Below are 21,064 nucleotides of genomic sequence, written 5' to 3'. Positions count from 1 at the left end.
AAGCAACCCAGGTGGTCCAAATTAATGCGGAGCCCCCCACTACGGCGTGCCTCATAATCAGATTTTGGTTTTGGCACGTAAAACCCCATAATTGTAGGACTTCGCCGCTTGGTGCACGCTTGGCTAAGCTATGCTTTCAGAATTCAGAAGCGCAGGTGCCTATATCGATAGTCACGCGGTCAGCGCGCTATATACGCAATATAAGGTGCAAAAAACAAAACAAGAATGAATGAAGATGCTCTATAGCGCCGTCCTATATGTATACAACTAAATCTTGTTGAACAACTCTCCCAAATCACCACTCTGTTGCGTTACACAATCTATAGTTACGACACCTGAACGAAGGGACCACCATATTTGCTCGAAATTGCAGCAGCAAGCAAGACGCATGCTCTTTAGCGGCTGAGTTTATGGGCCCATATGTAAGTTGAAGCACGCGTAAATAAGGCAGTGGTGTTATGAGCTCGATAGCTGCGATTCGGCGTTTGTTTTGGCGTTCATTTTCTTTCAGTTACAACGTGGTTAAACGCATTGAGGTTTGTTCTTCATAGAACTGTGAACACAGTGGAAAAATGAAGACGCCCACGCTTCTCTATTGAATTGACTTCCTTCACGAAGATTTACGTTTTTACATCTCTGCAGAGCATGCAAAGTGGAGAAAGTTCTCTGTCAGACTTACGTCCAGATCAAACTAAGCAACCTAACATAACTTCCGCGCTCTTAATACTCGACGACATTATAGTGCCGTTTAGCATACGATAGGCATATTGACACGTGTACTTATCTTTATAGGGCGACCACGTTTCGCCGCTCAACAACTGTAATCGCACAGCGAGGGACTCGCCTGCATGTATCCGACGTTTCTGGAAAGTTATCGATGCTTCTACCCGGTTGTCTGTTGTCGCCGAACCTTGTGTTATCTGATTTCATCGCGTAACGCGAATGATGTAGAACTTTGTGGAAGGCACGCGGGTCCGAACGATTAGTCTGGAACATTCGACGACTGCACTATAAAAGCCGACGCGCTTGACCCGCTGATCAGATTTTCGACGATCGCCGACTGTGATCGCCGCTATCGTTGTGCTTTAGGTGTAGCCTGTTTTGTGGGCGCAGGTTCGCCCAATAAAAGCTAGTTTTGTCTTTCACAGTACTGCTACTGTGTTCTTTCTTCACCGTCACTACCACGTGACAATATAATTCAATGTACTTTTTCATAGGTTATTTATGGCTGTCAAGTATAATACTAACAAAGCTTTCGCGTGTACTTAGCATTGATGCGCTTACAAAATTTTAATTATTTGCCTTCATTCGGTTTCAAACATTGTTTAATTAGGTTATATATATGTTTACTATCAGAGAGAGTCGGTCGTTTACGTGATAAAAAAGAAGGCGAAACCGCGAATTCAAAACGAATTATTCGACGACGACGATGGCGACGACGACGACGACGTCGAAATGTGTAAATACCATTCCAATTCTCTGGGCTGAGAGGTTCGAGCGAAAACGCCGGCACCTTTCGCTTGCGACTGTGGTTCCCCGCTTCCCCGCTCTGATTCTCTGCGGGGATTTGGTCAAGTATCGGGCGGTTTGATTTTCTTTAGTTTTGTTTTGTATTTTCCTCTTATTGAGAGTTCCTAATGTCTCTTTCTTCTCCCGGCCAGAGATCTTTCCTCTGGACGGCTTCGCTTCCCACTAATGACATACCTATAGAGGCTTTCTTGCGCAGTGGCATTAACAGCGTTCCAGTGGCTCTAGTGCCGACCAATGGGGGATTCATCCGCGTGAAGAATCCCAAGGTGATTCAAGAAGAGCTGCGGAAAGCAACCCCGCATTTCCAAAGCATAACCGAGGTCCGCCAATTTGGCAGAGGGGGCATTCTTTGCTGTTCGCCTGACCAGACCTGCGTGTCCGACCTTCTGAAGTGCGAAATGTTCGCGAACCACCCGGTGAGGCCTTTTATTCCTGCTCATCTAGCTTGCGTTAAGGGTCTAGTACGTGGAGTCGACGCGAGCCTGTGTGCTTCAGAGGTCCTGCAGATGTTCTCCCCGGCAGGTGCCGTCTCCGTCTACCGATGTTCACGCGTTTGTGAGAATCAAAGAACCCCCACAGAGTCGGTTATTGTCACCTTTGCAGGCACAAATAGGCCGTCAGAGATCAAGGCGTGGCCATTAATATACAGGGTGGAAGCAATTTCTCCCCGCCCATTGCAATGCGTTCAATGCTGGCGATACGGCCATAGTTTTAAGGGATGTCGATCAGAGCTTCGGTGCCGCGTTTGCGGAGAAAGCCACGATGGAAAAACGTGTTCCTCTCAGAGCGAACGATGCTGTTTGTGTGAAGGTTCCCACCCTGCGGACTGTGCGCAATGCCCTGCGAGAGACCAAGAGCTCGAAATTCTACAAATTATAGAACGGAAACGGTGTTCGCGTCGTGAAGCTCGTGCACTCTCATTAGAGAAATCATCTGGCTATGCTGCAGCTGCTGCTCGTCACTCAAAAGCCATGGATGCATCTCTTGGTGATGTTGTAGCTGCTGCCGTTGAGAAAGCTATGGCAAAAGCCCTTGACACTTTATTTGTAAACCTGTCAGAGACCATTGGACAAGTTCTCTCCTCTCAGTTGTCGCAAATTTTACATGTTCCTGCTCGTCCAAGTGTTGCCTCTGAAATCACAGTCTCCGATGAGAACATAGAGAAACACGTATCGGCAGAGATCTCGCCTCGCAGTACTGATGCCTCCGAAGCTCCCGCAACTCATGTAGAACATGAGGGCTTTCAGAGTCACGAATCCGGTTCCGATAGCATGGAGACCATGGATTTGGATGCTAGAACTTATAAACGTCGTGCTTCCCCATTCTCCCCGAGGGCTACTACCCTACACAAACTAAAAGCTAAAAAGAGTGAAAATAAGAGCTTATCAAAGGATGATTTCCTAAAGGATAACATTCTACAAACGGCAGTTAACACTGCCGGAATATCGTCAACATAGGAAGCTTGAAAGTACTGCAGTGGAACTGTCGTTCCATTTTTGCTGCAGCCGCTGATCTCTTATATCTCTGTGAGGATCTTTCTCCTGATTTGATTATTCTACAAGAAACTTGGTTATCCACAGAAAAGAAATATCATTTAAAGAATTATCGCAGTTTTCGTCTAGATCGTCCTTCTTGTAGAGGGGGATTAGCATTTTTCATCTCAACAAAGATTTGTCATAGAGCTAAAATTAGTCACCAGTCATTCTCCACTGAAAGTGAGATTCTAGCATTGGATGTAACGCTTCCTGGATGCGCCCCATTTTCGATAATCAATGCTTATTTCCCTACAGGAGTCCACAATACAGGCCCTCTTGATGCCGCGATTGCAGCATGCAGAAAGGATATAATCATAGCTGGTGATTTTAATTCTCACCACGTATCATGGGGTTATCGGTCCGACTCTTGTGGTAAACGATTGTTAGACTGGGTTTCGTCAAATAACCTTAATTGTGTAAATTCGAGAACCCCAACTTATGTATCCGGCACATCGCGTTCGGTGTTAGACCTCACTTTTTCCAGTTCGGGCTGTGTAATCTCCTCCTGGTCTGCTATTACCTCGGCCACAAATAGCGACCATCTTCCAATAACTTTTGATATAACGCGCCCAATTAATTTGGTTGAAAAACATGTCCGCACCTATGTTAACTATGCTAAATTTCAGGTTTCGCTGCGATCAGCTTTAGAAAAACAGGTTGGCCTAAATGATGAAGTTAAGGCAGTTAATTTGTGTCAAGTGCTAAGTGACAGTTATAAAAAATGCAAGTTCAGTATGCAGTCAACAAAAGGTGGTACTTATTCTCCATGGTGGAATCCGGACTGTGCACGCGAATATAGAAGAAGAAAGGCAGCCTGGAGAAAGTTACTGTATAATCAATGTCCACGAAATTGGAATGACTATAAGTTTGCTGGAGCTACATTCAGGCAAACAGTTGAAAAAGCGAAAGAAAATTATAACACCAAACATTACAGTTACCTATCGCAGTCTAGTAATAAAAAAGCCCTATTTCGATTTCTACGGTCTAAAAAGATTGTTTCAGCCCCAGTTAATGTAGAGTCAGTCAGCTTAACTTCCACTGAATTGGTGCAGTCACTGGAGGATATTGCAAAAGGCTTAGAGCACCGATTCACGTCGCTTCGCCCCTATCATATACCGGCACCTGAACCAGCTAATGAGTACGTAACGGTCACATTAGAAGAATTAATGAGAGAGGTAAAGATGCTGCCAGCTTCAGCCCCAGGCCCTGATGGCATAACTACAGCAATGATAAAAGTATTATTCGAATTGTATCCCCAGGATTTGCTTAATTTTATAAATTACTCGATTAAGAATGCATGGATTCATCCAGATTGGAAGGTTGCCAAAATAATTCCACTACTCAAAAAGCCAGGCGATGGATATTCAATAGACAACATTAGACCTATTTCCCTGACCTCAAATCTGGTAAAGTTAATCGAGAGAGTTCTTTATGGTCACGTTGATAGATGGATAGGCGAGAACCAAATATTAAATGATTCTCAAATAGGATTCAGGCCCGGCTGCTCAATTTGGTGTGCTCATGTTGACTTGGAGAGTAGAATCCAACTCGCTCGCCGCAACAACCAGTATGCGGCCCTAGTGACATTAGACATTGCGAAGGCGTATGACAGTGTCGACCACAGTACTTTAATCAATAGTCTCAATAGTGTGAATCTTCCACAGTATATAATTGCATGGATTCAAAATTTCCTAAGCGGACGAACGTTTTATTGTTATCGAAACGGTGTTTCATCTAAAAGTTACAAACAGACAAGGGGCGTCCCTCAAGGTGCGGTACTTTCCCCAGTACTATTCAATATTCTACTAAATCACATCCCGACACATCATGACGTACAGGTATACGTATACGCTGATGATATCGCATTTTTCACGGTATCGAATGATATACATAGCCTATATAAAACTTTGCAGTCGTATCTGAATCAGATTGAAACTTGGCTAAAAGGAATACAAATGTCGCTAAATGTCAACAAAAGTGCGATCCTTGTCTTTCCCTTGAGTTTTCCTATCCGAATAACACTGTCATATGGCCAGGAGATTATTCCGCAGGTACATTCTTTAAAATATCTGGGCATGATTTACACCGAAAAGCTAAATTGGCAGACACACATAGAATACATCGCATCTAAGGGAGCACGCGCTCTTGGTTTATTACGAAGAGTCTGCAGCAGTCGTTTTGGAATGCGCAGGGAGACCTTGCTGATGATTTATTGTATGTATGTCCGCCCCATTCTAGAGTTTGGATGCGTGTTATTTTCAGGAGGTCCTACGTATAAGTTACGTCCTCTGGTTCTTTTAGAACGCGAATCACTACGTCTGTGTCTCGGCCTTCCAAAATTTGTAGCAAATAATATCTTATATCATGAAACTCACCTGCCTTCTCTTCAAACTCGATTTCGTATACTGACAGTCCAAACATTTCTAAACATCTATGCCTCTCCCCAGAGACGCTCCTACTATATTTTTACTCGAGAACCAACTGCATTCTTTGAGAATCAATGGCCCAGACTGCATTGTCCCCAGGTTGTTTTTGTGCAGAAACTATTACAGCCATTACAAATATCAATCCGTGATGTGGCTTTTCAAAATTTACCTACTTCGACAGTAAGTGTTGAATTTGGCGATATATTTCCCAATAACGCTAAGCTTCTACCTATTCGATACCTAAAAGGTTTATTAGATGACCACCTTGAAAACCTCCAAATAAATGCAGTAATAGCCACAGATGCTTCTGTCAGTGAAGAGAAGGCCGGAGTGGGCATTTTTTCGACATCATTAAATTGGTCTTTCTCTCTTCGACTACCCGATTTTACGCCAATATTTCAAGCAGAGTTATTGGCAATCATCCTCGCTCTACGCAAACTTCCGACATCTATTTCTTCAGCCGTAATCTTAACCGACTCCTTGTCTGTTTGCTCCGCTTTATCTGTGCCCAATTCAAGTATCATTCTCCAAGAATTTCGTTCACTGGTTCCCCAACATTTACGCCTCATCCACCTGGTATGGGTGCCAGGGCACGTGGGGCTCACTTTAAACGAGTCAGCAGACGCACTAGCAGCGGCATCTCTTAAAGGCCCGGTACTGAGGATCTTAAAACCCTCAGCATACGTCACTTCTGCAAGATTTAAAAAATTTTCCATCCAAGAAGAACATGCCAAATCATGTGTATTAGATAACGTCGATTTTCAGCACCTTAGATTTCCTTGGCACAGCGGGTGGTGTGCAACAAGAAAATTTGAAGTTTCATTTACGCGTCTGCGTTGCCGAATACCACGGCTTAATTTCTATTCTCACAGGTCTGGTTTGGCACCTTCTCCTAAATGTTTTTACTGCAATGAACCCGAAACTATGGATCATTTTTTTATTGAGTGTCGTAGATTCAACGTGCATAGAAAACGACTTCTAGAAGGTCCCTTCCGCCAACTTGGATTAGCCATCACGCTACCTATTATTCTGTCTCTGGGGGCGTCGGCACTAGGACACTGTAATAGGAACGTATGTGATGCCATATATAATTTTATAATGGAAACAAGGAGACTTCCATGCTAAATTTACGGTTTTATTTTCCAAAACAAGAAACCAAAAATATGAACTTCTAAGCTTAAGAAACTATATCATGAAAATTATTATTAACGATTAGAATTAATTTAATATCACATTTTCATTAAAAAAAAATCCTATTTAGGTATTCATTCTTTTTCAACCCACTGCCGCCCGATTCATGGCCAATCCCCCGTAGTGGGTTGTGCTACATCTACAGGCTCCAAACCAAACCAAACCAATTTGGGATTGTGCGCGCGGCAGTCACATGCTAGAGGTGACACTTAACGCAGAGCTCCCGTAAGGCAGTATCGAAAACTGGGCACGTTGGCATGAAAAACTGAATTGATGACGTAAACGTGTCCCCTGTCATCCCGCATGCCATGTTCATTTAGTTTCTTTATCGCAAATGTCAGTTCTTTTTATTCTTCCCATTCTTGCAATGTTCCCTTTAGGAATATATTTTCAAAGCAACGTGACGGAGCAGTACATTCAGTTTTCATAAAGTGTTCGTTATATCCGTATACGAGCACATGTGAGGAACATTGAAAAGTTTAGCTGTTGTTTCAGCGACTCCACATAGAATGGTAATGTTTTCCGTTTATTTCTTACTACCTACCAAGGCTACATTTTGCAAGTATAATTGACCACACTATATGGTGCTCTTATGTTTTCGCTATTTTCAAACTGTCTGTAACAAAGTGTTATTTTCGTTCACTACGCGACTATAGAAGTTCACGTGCGACTTCATCAGCCTTTTCCTAACTCTACAACTAAATGAAAAACGTCCTCGCGCATGTGCGTGTGACGTTTGTAGTCATACGCGCCATCAATTTGTGTTTGTTGCGACAATGTATAGCTGAGCTTGTACTATACATCCAAATATGAGGGACACTTTGGCGGTGCATGATGAAAAAAAAAAATTTCTGCACAAACACAGTGATTAAAACGCCACGGGAATGCCATATGTTTTTCGTTCGCATGCAAGGCAGTCGTCTATCCGAGATGTCGCTTCTGCTGTTCGTGCTCGCTTGCGCCACTTGGACTGTTGGAGCCCTGAAGGAATCGGAACCACCCCACATCGTGTTCATCCTAGCCGACGACCTGGTATGCTTACGAAATGCGCTAGCTCTCACCGCATCTCAGGAAGGACTCATTGCTAAGACAAGGGTAGAAAGCAAGTCGGGATACATATATATCCCAGCTTGCTTTATGGCGAAATTTTGATGGCTGTCGCGTTCCCCCCATTTCTGAATGTGGCGGTCTATCGTGCTGTTCTTTGTGAGCTGTATGTGATAGACAACGTGTACCAGTGAATCGATAAACGGATAAAACCGTTTGTGAAAGGATGGCTCGTCGCATAAACAAGAACGGATACTGGTCAAAAGGACGGGGTTCGAAAGTTTCGTCGCCAGAAGTTTAAACATCGATTTTTACGCAAACACTGAATTTTCCAAAATGGCGTAAGGGAATTTGAAAGGTCATCTCAAATGCCACGCTGCCGACACGTTGGTCAGGTATATGTGCTCAGACGTCCTTCTACTGAATTATGGCAACAGGAAATATGACAGTTTTTCATAGGTTCTCGAAAATTATTACACTCACTGCAAGGCAATATCACCGTGCTATCACAGCAAAAGAAAAGGAAATTAACACTACGCACAATAAGATTGACTGAATCATATATATTCGAATAGTAAAATGCTGAACCGGCTCGAACAAAAATAATTCGCATAAGCCTTTGATCAAAAAGCTTGTACACTCCCCCGTAGTGGACGATCGAGCGCACTTATTAGAGGAACGAGCAGGTAAACCAAAATAAATGTCGCAGTAAATGAGTTCAGAGCTGATGGGATCATTGCTGTCTGCTGTCTATTCTCTCGTTCAATTCATATTTTTTTACAACAGCATAAACGCTATCTTCTTAAGGCACGCACGTGCCATGTATTCCTAATATTTCCACATTGGGAAAATGTTAGGGAACTGTTGTGAACGTGTGTGTGTGTGAACGTGCACTCTCTGTCCATGCTCGCCGCTTTTGGATGGCGCTATAGCTGAAAGAAAAACTATGCCGGCAAAAGGCGAAGCGATCCGAGAAGGTCATTCTAGATTGCAACTGAACTTATTGAACTTGTAACACATGCAGGGGCGGACCGATACGAGAAATCCGGATGTCATGGTAAGCGGTGATAGTTTGTATAAGGATTTACGGTTCCCAAAGACGTGCGCAAGAACGCTGACTGACGCCAGAGGAAAAATAAGCGTTCGAGGTATTTTTCTCCAAATTGTGCACGCGTTTTCTACGCACGCCTTGCAATGCCTCGTTCACGCCTCGTCTCTTCTTATTCGTTTCTGTTTGTTCTCGTCGTCCGACGCCGCTTACAGACGTGAGAGCACACTTTTTCGTGCCTATAACAACAATAAAAAAAAAGGGATTGCCGATGTGGTACAAGTATAGCAAAGCCTGCTACAGTGTACGCATGCGCCCTAGCCTAACATTCTGTCTCGCATGCGTATATCGCAGGGATGGGACGACGTGAGCATGCACGGCTCCCCGCAGATCCCGACGCCCAACATCGACGCCCTGGCCTGCGCGGGAATGGCGCTCAACAACTACTACGTGCAACCGCTCTGCTCGCCTTCCAGGGCGGCGCTGTTGAGCGGCCTCTACGCCATACACACCGGTCCGTTCGGCTCTCCGCTCCATCGCACGCATTAGCTATACAGTGCTCACGGAATGAAACGCGTCAATTTAGGCCTAACTAATGCGCATACTTTCATTTCCACCGGTTGGAGTTCGTGACACATTGACGTAATTTTGGCGCGTACACTTGCATCGGAGTCTGCGTCACCTTTTTTGACCAAATTCCTAGCGACATGACATGGTACTCTTGAGTAATTTGCACATGCGCAGGGTTCTACTAAATGCTCCCTCTTGCGTTTCATTCCATGAGCACTGTACATTCGCTGCGTGCGCGCTGAACAAAACCGTTATAACGCCGTAGAAGTAACGACCTCGGCGCTCCCCTTTCCCAAGGTGCGCGGTGCACGTAAACCGAGAATAGGATGTCGGCCTATACGTCCCTTGTTGACACAGGAACGCTATCCAGGTGTGCTTTGGCAGCCAGTGACACTGTAGTCACATAAAAGGCAACTGAGCACGGTTAAGTGAAGGCGAGGTAACGAACATTCGGGTCATTGAGCCTACCTCACTGCTGCTAACGCTTATTTCCTCGCTGCCACAAGCTCACAGGTGGTTCGTGGGGACGCAAAATTTGGGGAAATTACGAACGGGAGAAAAAATAAACCGTTTTCTTTTCCAGAACATTTTAGAAATATTGGGAGAAATTGAAATTCCATGAAATAGATTATATTCGTTATCCCAGCAATAACTATTATTCTTAAACGCATGCGATAATTACGCAGTGAACGACAAGACAACGGAAGGAACGTCTCGTTCTCTTCTAGGCGTTGATAGTTGGTCTATATATCCATTCGAGTTGTCCCTATATCAGCCTTGATCATAGCTGCAAGATATCGGAGGCTGTTATGTTGCGAGAATTCCCTGTATCATCTATGACACGTTCCTCGAATTTTAAAAAACTTATTGTACCCCTCGAAAAGTAGTCTGTCAAACAAGAAGAATGGAAGTAGCTATTAGTAGGCTACGCTTTCGCATATATTTAGTTTCTATGTATAGGCCCTAGGCGTAGGGGAGATCAGACCATAGAAATTTTTTAAATTTCTTGTCCTGTATTTATTAGCTTACGAATACGAACCTTAAAGAAACCAATCCGCCTTCTTGAAGTAGATATAACGGTTAAAAATTTACTATCCTTGGGTACCCTGCTCTTGGGCACAGAGAGGGCAAGGTTAGCGCGGCCATAATTAATATTTTGCTTCAGGATCAATGAGATTTAAACTCAAAATTCCACATTTTAAGCTTCCTTTTCTTCCAGCCAAATCGAATTTGAATTGTTTTATTTTTATGGTTATCACATAATTTTATTTAGCTTCATAAGATGACGCAGTTTATGACATCTCTGTCTTTCGATTCTAGCTTACCTATTACAAGATTCTTTCCTCTTAGCTTGTAATTTACTTTGACCCACCCGGTTCTTGACCAATCCCACAGAGTGGGTACGTGCCAGTACTTCCAAGGATCTACATCTGCATCTACACGTGACAGTGGCTGAATAATGCAAAGGCCTTGCCGAGATTGACGGTTACACGGGCTTCGCGCGGAGTGTCAGACGTCAGTCCCAGACCAAAACTTAGAGGGCATTACGTATTCCGCAACGTCTGAAAGCTACGCTGCGTTTTCAAAACGAAACTGAAAGCGTATAATGAAGGTACTTGAAAATTCTTCTGCCATTTTATTGTCATCCTGGCTTCTAGAATTCTGTGCTGCACAGCTGAGAATGCAAGTATAACCGTATGTGGAAATTTAACGGCCTTTTTACACTTTCGCTGTTCTGAGAAAAACGAAAAAAAGAAGCGTTACCTTTTCCAATCATCCGAGGTTTTTCCCCGCCCTTGAATAGATCATCTCTCGCGACCGTGTTGGTTCGTCTTGACAACCAGCCGCTTTCGGAACAGACGACCCTGGAATGAGTCGTCACACGAGAAGTCGGTCAAGGCACTACTGAATTTTTCATGCTCTAGAGGCACATTAATAATTCTCACGTATGTTTCCCACCAACTCTATATTCTTGTCGTGAGTTTGCTTTATATCTCCACTGTTCTTCCCGTTTTTATTCCTCTCCCCCCACTCCATCTAGTGCAGGGTAGCGAACGAGAAGCTTCTTTTCTGGTTAACCTCCCTGAATTTCCAATCTAATTTCTCTCTCTCTCTCTCTCTCTCTCTCTCTGTGAACAATTAATGCTGCTAATATGCTTCAGTTTGCGCAGTGGCAATCGTGTTTGTTTTTCATCTTTTTACTGCCTCTGTTGTTTTTGGTTTAACAGAGCGCTTGGATTTTTCTTCCTTGCCCAGGTTTTCAAGAAAGCGCCATATTGCCCGGAGTGCCAGCGGCATTGTCCCTGAACGTGAAGATTATGCCCGAGTATCTCAAAGATCTGGGCTATGAAACGCACATGCTAGGAAAGGTACACAGCCATACCGTATATCAAAGCTAGGCCGAACAGTCTCACGCAGACTGTAATGTCCGTAGGTATTCTGTACCTTCATCCAATGATGCGCTCCAATAGCATCCTGGACGAACCACGCCCTCCCCTCACCACCCCTACCTCACGTATGCAATTGTTTCTATTATCACGTGTCTCAATACAGTCCGTGAACTCAATGTGTTGACACTACCTTTTCGTTTTTAGTGGCACATTGGATACCACAGCCTGAATTATACTCCAACATTTCGAGGCTTCGACAGCTTTTGCGGCATACACACTGGGCCTGACGACTACTACAGCCACATCTTGGAATGGGTAGGCACTTCATTGAAGTCTCGTGAAAACGCTTTTAAAGCTCTGTAAGAAGAAGCGATCGAATGACTGTGAAAAGTGTGTTGTAGTCAGTTATTATCGGCTTCTATAGGCTTAGAAACTTAGCATTCACGCAGGCGATTCCGCCGCCAAGCTGTTCGTTCGATACGTCGCTTCTCTCTCTCTCTCTCTCTCTCAAACACACACACACACACACACACACACACACACACACTCACACACACACACACACACACACACACACACACACACACACACACACACACACACACACACACACACACACACACACACACACACACACACACGCACACGCACACGCACACACACGCATGCAAGGAATGCGCATGTCATGACTCTATAGGGTATTGCTTTGTACAATAGGCGCTTGCAATGTCGCTCTCGGCCACGCTGAAATGCCAGCACTGTGCTAGCGGACACGCCTTGGTAGCTGCTTGTGATGCTTAGACATTTACATAAGTTTAACACTTATGTAAACGACACAACACTTGAGCTAACGCTCATGGTGTCCATGCGTCCACTGCTTTAATTTTTTTTTGGGTGGGTGGGGTAGGCAGGATAGCTGCCAGCAAATCTCTCCCGGTTAATTGTTTCAAATGAGGGATACACACAGAGAGAAGCGACGAAAATAAATACCGTGACTGCATCGAAATTCCGCATTAGTATGCGAAAAAGAAAATGGTTAAAAGCAAATTATGTACTTTTCTGCCACGTGATACTCAAAGATACTCAAAGCTGTCGTTATATGGGAGGCCTTCCTAGTTCCTTTTCGGCGCGCTGTTTGTGCAGAAGGGCAGTTTGTAAACCATTCAAACTCGGTAATTTCCGGCCTGATGTCTCCAACTTAACCCCTTTTTTCTGAGTCATTAGTGCGAATGTTGACGATCGGAACCTTGGAAAACTTTCTGTTAACTTTCTTCACGGTATCACTATTTTTTATTTATTCACATCATACTTCAGGTCTCCTGGCCCAAGCAGGAGGGACGAGGTACAGTGGTAAATATTCATATAAAAGGCTATAACGCTAATGTAACATTGTAAGAAAAAAATATGAGACATTAAGAACAGAAACACAGCACAAGACAGCAGGTTTACACAGAATGAACCATTGGGAACGCGAGTTTCAAGAGTCAAGATAATCACAAGTATGTCATTCCATTCTTCTATATAGTTCTGGGGAGGGGGCGGGGAATGAGAACTTGGAGGTTTCTCCTGGCTAGGTAACGAGAGAGGTTAAGAGAGTGGGAATGATGGTTTTTTTCTCAGTGCAGAAAAAGTGTGATATGAGCTAGGATCTAAAGAAAGTTTATTATTTTGTTATTATTGAGTAAAGAAATTTCAGTCGTAGCATTCTTCGTCTTGCTTGAAGGGTGTGAAATCCATTAGTGCGCAATAACTCAGTTACAGACACTTCACGGTCGTATTTGGAAAAAATTAAACGAATGGATTTTCTCTGAATCCTGTAAACAGCATTACTGTGAGTTTTAGTGAATGCATCCCAAATAACGCAAGAATATTCCAGTTTGGGTTCTATAAAGGTGGTATAAGGTAATGACTTAACTCCAGGAGATGCAGCTTTAAGCTGATGACATAGTAGGCATAGTTTTCTAAACGCAGCAGAATACATTTGATGGAAACTTCAACGTGACTTTTTTTTGTTGCTACGCACACTAAATTTGACTGAAGCAGCTCGTTAGCCATTTGTTGACAAGAACCATGTATGGTAAAGAAATATAATGGTACTAGCATCTCGATCGTCTCACCGCAGGAAGGTCGCAGAGGCCTTGACTTCTGGAACGGTACGCAGCCCCTTACGACCGAGGACGGAAAATATTCTACCACTCTGTTCACGGAGCGGGCTGTTTCTATCATATCGAACAGGGATAAATCAAAAGTGAGCATTTCTTTCTCGTTGAATGCATCAAGAACAAAGGCGAAAACATACAGTTTCTTGTTGTAGTTTATGATCTTTTTTAGATGTTTATACGTGTCTTTCGAGTGCTTCCAAGTGATTGTTTTCAAGTCAATAACTTTTGGCACTGCCAAATCACGTGGTGAATGTGCTGCACCTGCACTGTGTAGCCCCTGTTCCTGTACCTGGCGCATCAGGCGTCACACAGCGGCATCAATCCGAATCCATTGCAAGCCCCGGAGGAAAACGTGGCTAAATTTCCATACATTGGCCAACCGGACAGAACGACATATGCGGGTAAGTTCCTACGATTTAAATGCACGCACATGCTTTCGTGGGTGTTTGTATAGAACCATTTCTTGCTGACGTTATGCTGTTATGCTGCATAATATGTATCCCACACAAAGCGATTTAAAATAAAAGGCTTTCAGGTCAATACATAAAAAATTAGGCATGATGCACCTAGTTTACATGTGCCGATATTTCTTTTTCTGTTTTTCCGCTCATTTTTAAGGCTGACTTATAGATGGTAGCGCCATAACCATCTTTAAACCATATTTAAAGATTAGGTGCACCTCGCGTTACCGTTCACTTTATGGGACTTTGTTCGCTGAAGGCTCTCGGGATAGCGGACTGGGGCTCTGTAACGTAAAGCTATTCCAAACTGTTTTTATTCGATTTCAGCAATCGGCCCTCCACGATTGGTCAAAAATTTTTCGGACTACCCTCAGTTCGCCTGTCCGTCACGCAACGTCACGAAAACCGCGAGAACTCTCCATTTGATTTGTCGTGTACAGACTGATTATGCTTCAATAGATCAAACAAAAGAGAAATAACTATTGACAATTCGACACCTTTTTCACCATTAGTCCTCCACTATATGACGAAAAGAATTCGGGCAGCGCCCACTTCGCCCTACGGGCACGCGATGTCACAAAACCGCGAGAACCGTTCACGTCAAAGTGACCTGTGCGCATTAGGGATGTATAGTATGCCGGACAAAACAATTTTTTTCTTTCGGAATGGGCATACACTGTCCCGTCCCGAAAGGAATAGAAATTGTGTGCCCGCTGATCGCTTTGGCACTGGCTACTTGGAGCTACCGGGAAGAACAGATTCATTTGCATATAATAAAAAGAATTACGTGGAAATACGACATCGCTTTGCTAATTTTTCTTCGCTCAGGATCCATTTTAGTGGCATTTTAACCTCCCGTTGCACGCCGCTGCTATTTTCGACCAGTCACTGCAAGCTGAGCAAGGGGAAGCGGGCCAATCGCAGACACTGGCACCACCCTCCTCATCCGGCTATCAACTTTCACGGTGCTAGCTTTGTCCCAATATAATAACCTACGTTTCTGCGTGCTCCTCGCCTTTTATCAGACAATTAGATAAAAAATACCTGTCAAGGTAGGCGATATTATTCATTTTGAAAGTGAACAAATGTTACCTCCTTTAAACGAGAAGAGCGTTTCATTGGACAGATAAAACAGCGCTGCGGATCACCACCCGATGCTTGCGTCGGCGGTTACTTTGATGTCAGGTGAGTAAAAAGGGATTGGAATAGTTTTACGTTATAGGGTCCCTGTTCTCACGTTTGCATATTTGACGAAGTGTTAAACATTATGTTATAGGTTTCCTTATGAAAGGTTTGAGCTCAGAGCTGCAGCTTGCTTGTTGCTGCGTTCAAGGAATTAAAGACATTCGTTACCGCTTTGGCAGTGGAAATGTCCGGTTGTGTAGCAGGCGAGTGAAGACATGTGAAAGGCGACGCCAATATTTTACCTTTTTTTTCCGCATGACAAAACGAAGAAGCAAAACATTTTTTATCTCTGGCAAAGGCAGGAATCATCATCATAAGCCAGTAGTATGTAGAACTTTCGTTTCTGTCTTTCATGCACCTCTAACAGCGCATCAGCCGCTCGCACGCAGACTCACTTTTTTACTTTTGGCTGTAATACTTGAAGATTCATAGTATTCATTTTCTTTTTTTATGATTGTTTTGCCAGTATTTTAGCGAGCTTACTGTCTCATTGATGAGTGTATATTTCTTTCGCCAGGTTATTTTTTTTGTGCATGTGTGCGTTTAAATGATAGGTTTGCTTGTACTGGTATGGTATCTTCATTGTATGCTCACTATAAAAATGCGAACTGTACCTTTACTAACGTATTTGGTGTTTATGATGACTGTTCGCTTTTACGTCATTTGATGATGCAAAGCTTACATTAGGTGTTTTCACTCATGATTTCTATGTATACTTTTCATGCATCGCCCCCATTACTCTATGCGCCAGTTGGGCTCTGTAACGTATTGTTTAAACAAATATAAAGGAATATGTTTTTATAATTACAGTAGGTTTAGCGTGAAAGCTGTGGCGATACAGGTTACAGAACTGGCAGCCGTGCTGTCATCCGTGTTGTTTCTCGCGCTGTAAAAGCCTATTTAAAGACGATACAGGTTTCTGAGATGGGTGTTCTTCCTTAGTTTTTGAGGTATTTCCAAGTTTATGTACTGCCTGCTGCTTCTCTCACTTTGATGTAACGAGGTCGACGGATAGCGCACACGTGACATGATTACACTTTGCGCCAATCAAAAGGGATGGTGGACGCCCTGGACCAGTCCGTCGGGGCTGTTCTGGAGGCGCTCGAAGCCGAGTCCATGCTGAGGAACACGATCATCGTGTTCAGCAGCGACAACGGTGGCTCCCCCACGGGATTCGTGTCCAACTTCGGTTTCAACTGGCCCTTGCGCGGTGCCAAGCAGACCGTTTGGGAAGGTGGCATCCGTGCAAGCGCGTTCATCTGGAATCCTCAGCTTCGTCATGGCGGGAAGGTGTCGCAGCAGCTCATGCACATCACCGATTGGTTGCCAACGCTGTACGCGGCCGCTGGTACGTGTACTCTGTTTTTTATAATCGACTTTCTAAAGTTGCAACCGGACCACGCAATATTTTTTCGATTGGACGATCTTGTTCGCTGTGAACAGTGGGAACAGAAAATACGGGACCTAAAGGAACGCAAGGTCAGGACAAGCTCTGAACGACGTCTTCACGTCTGGCAGCTCAGGCTTTTTTCTTTACGTAGTTTCCTTTTCTTGTGTGTTTCTCGTGTTTTTCGCTGTGCGCACGGCGCTGATAAAGATGCCTATCATGGTCCCACAATATCCAGTGTGTAGTAGTTCGAAATCATTAAATCTTACGCGGAAAGCAAGGAACAGGCGTCGCTGGCACTGTGAAAACATAATCGAAATCACGCGATAATTTACGCTTGCATGCTGGTTTACTAGCAGAGGCGAATAGAGTTTAAGTTTGAACATTTACAATATCATAATGAATGAAGTTTATGAGTGCCTTTCCTGAGGGCCTATTGTCAGCACTTCTTTTTGGAGGATTTACCGCAAGACATACGTTCAACAAAGGTGAAGTAAAAGGAACATCAAATAAACGCATGCAGGCCTGTGTGATGCAGATATTGCAGCGATGAGCTTGCATAAATGTTTTCCGTTGTTCACCGGGCATAGTCCTCTGGAACATTAGGCTTCGATCAGTTTGGTTTCCCTGAGCATCTTGCGCCTGTATATTCCGAGTGCCAGCCACTAGGATACAGCCACGGAAACGCATAAACGCAGGAGTCGGGCACTTGCGACACGTTACAGGGTTGCCCGTTGTCGATACCTCGGCCCAGACCACAACAGCACTGCCAAGGCCACTTCAGCCTTCGAATACTAACTTTCTCCACCCGGGAAAGACTGCTGGAAAGGAAGCAGAGACACTGGGGGAACCACGTTGGTCTGGTCGAATAATGGACTTTATAGCTTGGCGATCATAAAGAGAGCGAAGTTGGTGGGATCTCAGATTAACCGCTTATACTGCTGTAGTTATCACGTCTGCACGAACCAATAATAAGAAAAAAGAAATGCAGGCGTCATGGTTGTACTGTACCACCATGGCACATTGAGTCTTCGTTTTTTAGTGTATAACGATGGATGCTTCGCATTGGAGGCGTTCATGAGCGCTTCTGGCCAATAGTGAATTTTAGAGTGAACAAGCGAAAGAAACTATCCTTTACAATCTGAAAGCTTATCCTGAGATGCTGAAGGGCGCTTGATCTTGTTCATAACCTCTTCCAAGGAGCGCACGTGCGGGTAGGACGGTGGACTATACAGCAGGCCGGCCACTACAAACTCGTGTCGGTATAGATGACGCCAAGCTGGTAAACTTTTTTTCTCGATTTTGTGAGTACATTACCGCACCTACGAGGTGTCAAGTACTTTTCTGGTAACTCTGGGGAACTTGAACGCTATGTCTGTCTGTCTATGGGGCAGAGCCCCCCCCCCTCCCCCCCCAAAAATTGTAGGATTTTTAAAAAAAATCTGACCACACAGGAGGAGACGTGAAGCGCCTAGGTGCTCTCGACGGTGTCGACATGTGGCACTCCCTCGTCGTCGGCAAGCCGTCACCTCGCAGCGAGATACTGCACAACATCGATCAGAATACCGGAATAGCTGCTCTGCGTTATCGAAACTTCAAGCTGGTCGTGGGGAGCAACGGGGAGATGGACGCGCGCTTCGAGGTCCCAGGAGGTAGCCGACCGTACGGAGACCTGGACGCCCTGCTGAAGCAGTCCAAGGCAGCCGCCGTGCTGAGGCGATTCTACGGGAAGAAGGACGTGTTCAAGCACGTCGACAAATGGAGGCGGCAGGCGACGCTCAAGTGCGGTCATGTTCACGACGCCAACTTCCGAATGGGCGGCACCTACTACCTCTTCGACATAGCCGATGACCCGTGCGAGCAGCGAAACTTGGCCGAGGAGCGACCCGGCGTAAGTGTTCCCTGCATGCGCTGGATTTCGTCCCATGGACGGGCTTTTCATATTCAAGAAATTTAAGTCTTGCACGATCCCTAAATGCAAGTATGCGGTAAACAAAACCGTTTCAGAACTATACTTCGGTGCTTGTTCGGCAAAAAGGATATTGCACATTGGCGGAGAAAGAGAGTGAGAGGCGATGGGAAATGTAAGAGCGTCTGGTCGGCTGCACCGTAGGCAGGAAAAAGGAAACAGGGGAGAAATAAGAGAAAGTGAAAGTTTAGTTTTTCTGAACACAGATGCGAGCGCGCCTGAGCATTCATGTGTGGAGAAAAACACGCACACGCAAACAAAATAGAGAAATAGGAAAGTCAACGCACACACGTGCGCACTTTGGAGGGTTTTAACCTCTCTCATGCCGCGCTTCAACATACCGACCATTTTTTTGTTAATTCGAGCAGATTTTCTTTTTTTTTTAGAAATCGCCTGTGAGCGATAGCGTTGTTACTCCTTTTCAGGTTCCCTTCTGGCGAAAATCACCTGCATTAAATATCGCAGTGCCCAGATAGCTTACTAAAAGATGTCTTAATTACCTTTCTAATTATTCGCTTTATTGCATTTGTTGCAAGTGTACAATTGATGCCAATCAGTAGTGAAGCCGCGTCTGCTTAGCCGAAATCGTAGCTAGCACAATTTTCGGGTTATCGGTCTTAAAAATGTGCTACGACATACATTTGCGTTGCAGCTAACAGTTTCCAAAAACCGCGCGTCAAGCAGATCGAGAAACGCCAATGCGATTTTTAGCAGATTTTGGGGAAGGATTTCTCGAAAGTAGCGCTATAGCCTCAGGTTTTTTGGTAAGTAGACATGACTTCTCTACTGCTCGACTTCAATTTCACAATCGGTACATGCGTCTTAAGGGAATAATTAGAAATTTTATTAATGAGCCTTTCAGTTAGCCATCTGGGCATCGTGGCTTGTCCCGCAAGTAATGCGTATACCTCTACAGGTCATCCACCTGAACCTACATTGCACGCAGCACTAGCGGCTGTCCGATGAATGCAAAGGCAAATTTCAGCGCCTGCCTTCACAATGGCTGCGCAGGGGGTTTGCCTTGCGTCGACAGTGCCCTGGTGGAGGTCGCGGTTTCACTTAAGACATGACCGTAGTGTCCCTCCCTTAAAATTTTCTTTCCCCCTACAGGTCTTGTCTATGATGTTGGAAAAGCTCGCCATCTACAACGAGACGGTAGTGCCACCTGTGACTACAGTGGAAGATCCCAGGAGTTACCCTGACCAGCACAATGGCATTTGGGCACCGTGGCTATGAAAGCGAAATGGGATGCGTAGTCATTTGAAGAAAGTGGACCACCCACATCGTTCAACCTGAAAAATGAGTAACGCCTGATCGCGTACGTGCCTTCGAGAAAGGAGCCGATCCTCTTAAGGACTTGTCCGTTCTAAGTTAGGACCCCCATTTGTATATGCCGTACATTACGAATTCATAGTGCGCAATAAATGAAAACAAAGTTATTTGACAGTGATTTCTATCGCACTAGAGCGTCTTAGAAAACTAGGTCGCATCGCATCGACGCAATCCCACTTTCGCAGTGGCGTGAAGCAATATATTTCCTTTACTCCTTGATAAACCGTAAATTTCCTTTAGATCCTAGTCCATACATAACTCTTTCTGCATCCAGGAAAACCTCTTTAAATTTTCATTCTTTCCTCGAACTATAGAAGAATGGAACCTCATCCCTTTCCATCATCTGAACTCACCTGAATCAATTCAAACTCATATTATTAGTATTTCCTAACTAACATTGCTTTTTCGTGCTATATTGTTTCATTTCTTGAATTTCATATTTTTGCAATTCTGCCTTTTGCACGTGTACTTTTATTTGTTACCATGCGCTTCCTGCTTGGGCCACGCGGCCTGCAGTATGATGTAAATAAATAAATAAATAAAGATACACACAGAGCCAAAGCATGGTTTCTAGGGACAAATTTCTGACATGTTTCTTCAGGAATAAGGTATATAAGCATTTAAGTGTAATGTGACGCGTGTTGAAACTTGCGCAAAATAAAAGAAATTGCAAAGTTGCTTGGTGGTTTGTAGACACCGATGTACCCGTGCAAGCGTGTGTCTTTTATTATTATTTTTTTCCTATCTAAGTAAAGAGTCAGCTTTAAAGTACGCAAGCCGCGTGTTTCCTACCTGAGCAACCGCTTCAATTATATTGCCTGGCGTATGCAC

The 21,064-nt window shown here is 44.3% G+C and overlaps 2 protein-coding genes across 5 annotated transcripts in view; one reads left to right on the top strand and one right to left on the bottom strand.

The window, feature by feature from the left end:
- LOC135906967 (ubiquitin-associated protein 1) overlaps positions 1-21,064 on the bottom strand; it is a 106,058-nt gene that overhangs the window by 34,810 nt on the left and 50,184 nt on the right. Inside the window, exon 4 of the mRNA XM_070531867.1 lies at positions 11,112-11,212. The gene's annotated coding sequence lies outside the window, so the exon portion shown is untranslated. The remainder of the gene's footprint in view (positions 1-11,111; positions 11,213-21,064) is intronic.
- LOC135906966 (arylsulfatase B-like) lies at positions 1,470-20,708 on the top strand. 4 transcript variants are annotated; one of them, XM_070531862.1, is made up of 10 exons: positions 1,470-1,575; positions 7,600-7,714; positions 9,132-9,291; positions 11,604-11,716; positions 11,942-12,052; positions 13,860-13,985; positions 14,174-14,300; positions 16,600-16,893; positions 18,387-18,823; positions 20,012-20,708. In XM_070531862.1, exons 2-10 carry the CDS (start codon positions 7,613-7,615, stop codon positions 20,135-20,137), a joined length of 1,596 nt encoding a protein of 531 aa, XP_070387963.1. In that variant the 5' UTR covers positions 1,470-1,575; positions 7,600-7,612; the 3' UTR covers positions 20,138-20,708. The 4 variants fall into 4 exon arrangements, with proteins under 4 accessions (XP_070387963.1, XP_070387962.1, XP_070387964.1 ...); XM_070531861.1 differs by having other exon boundaries at positions 1,501-1,575; positions 7,596-7,714; XM_070531863.1 differs by lacking the exon at positions 11,942-12,052 and having other exon boundaries at positions 1,501-1,575; positions 7,596-7,714.

This window comes from Dermacentor albipictus, chromosome 1 (assembly GCF_038994185.2).
Source record: "Dermacentor albipictus isolate Rhodes 1998 colony chromosome 1, USDA_Dalb.pri_finalv2, whole genome shotgun sequence".
Taxonomy (NCBI): Eukaryota; Metazoa; Arthropoda; class Arachnida; order Ixodida; family Ixodidae; genus Dermacentor; species Dermacentor albipictus.
The sequence above is the reverse complement of the archived record's forward strand: the minus strand, read 5'-3'. Positions and strand labels throughout refer to the sequence as shown.

Bases quoted from the DNA above. Each gene is read 5' to 3' on its own strand.
- LOC135906966 (XM_070531862.1), top strand. From the start codon at position 7,613: ATGTCGCTTCTGCTGTTCGTGCTCGCTTGCGCCACTTGGACTGTTGGA. The intron at 11,717-11,941 runs GTACACAGCCAT...TTTCGTTTTTAG, and splicing joins AAACGCACATGCTAGGAAAG to TGGCACATTGGATACCACAG. The intron at 12,053-13,859 runs GTAGGCACTTCA...GTCTCACCGCAG, and splicing joins ACAGCCACATCTTGGAATGG to GAAGGTCGCAGAGGCCTTGA.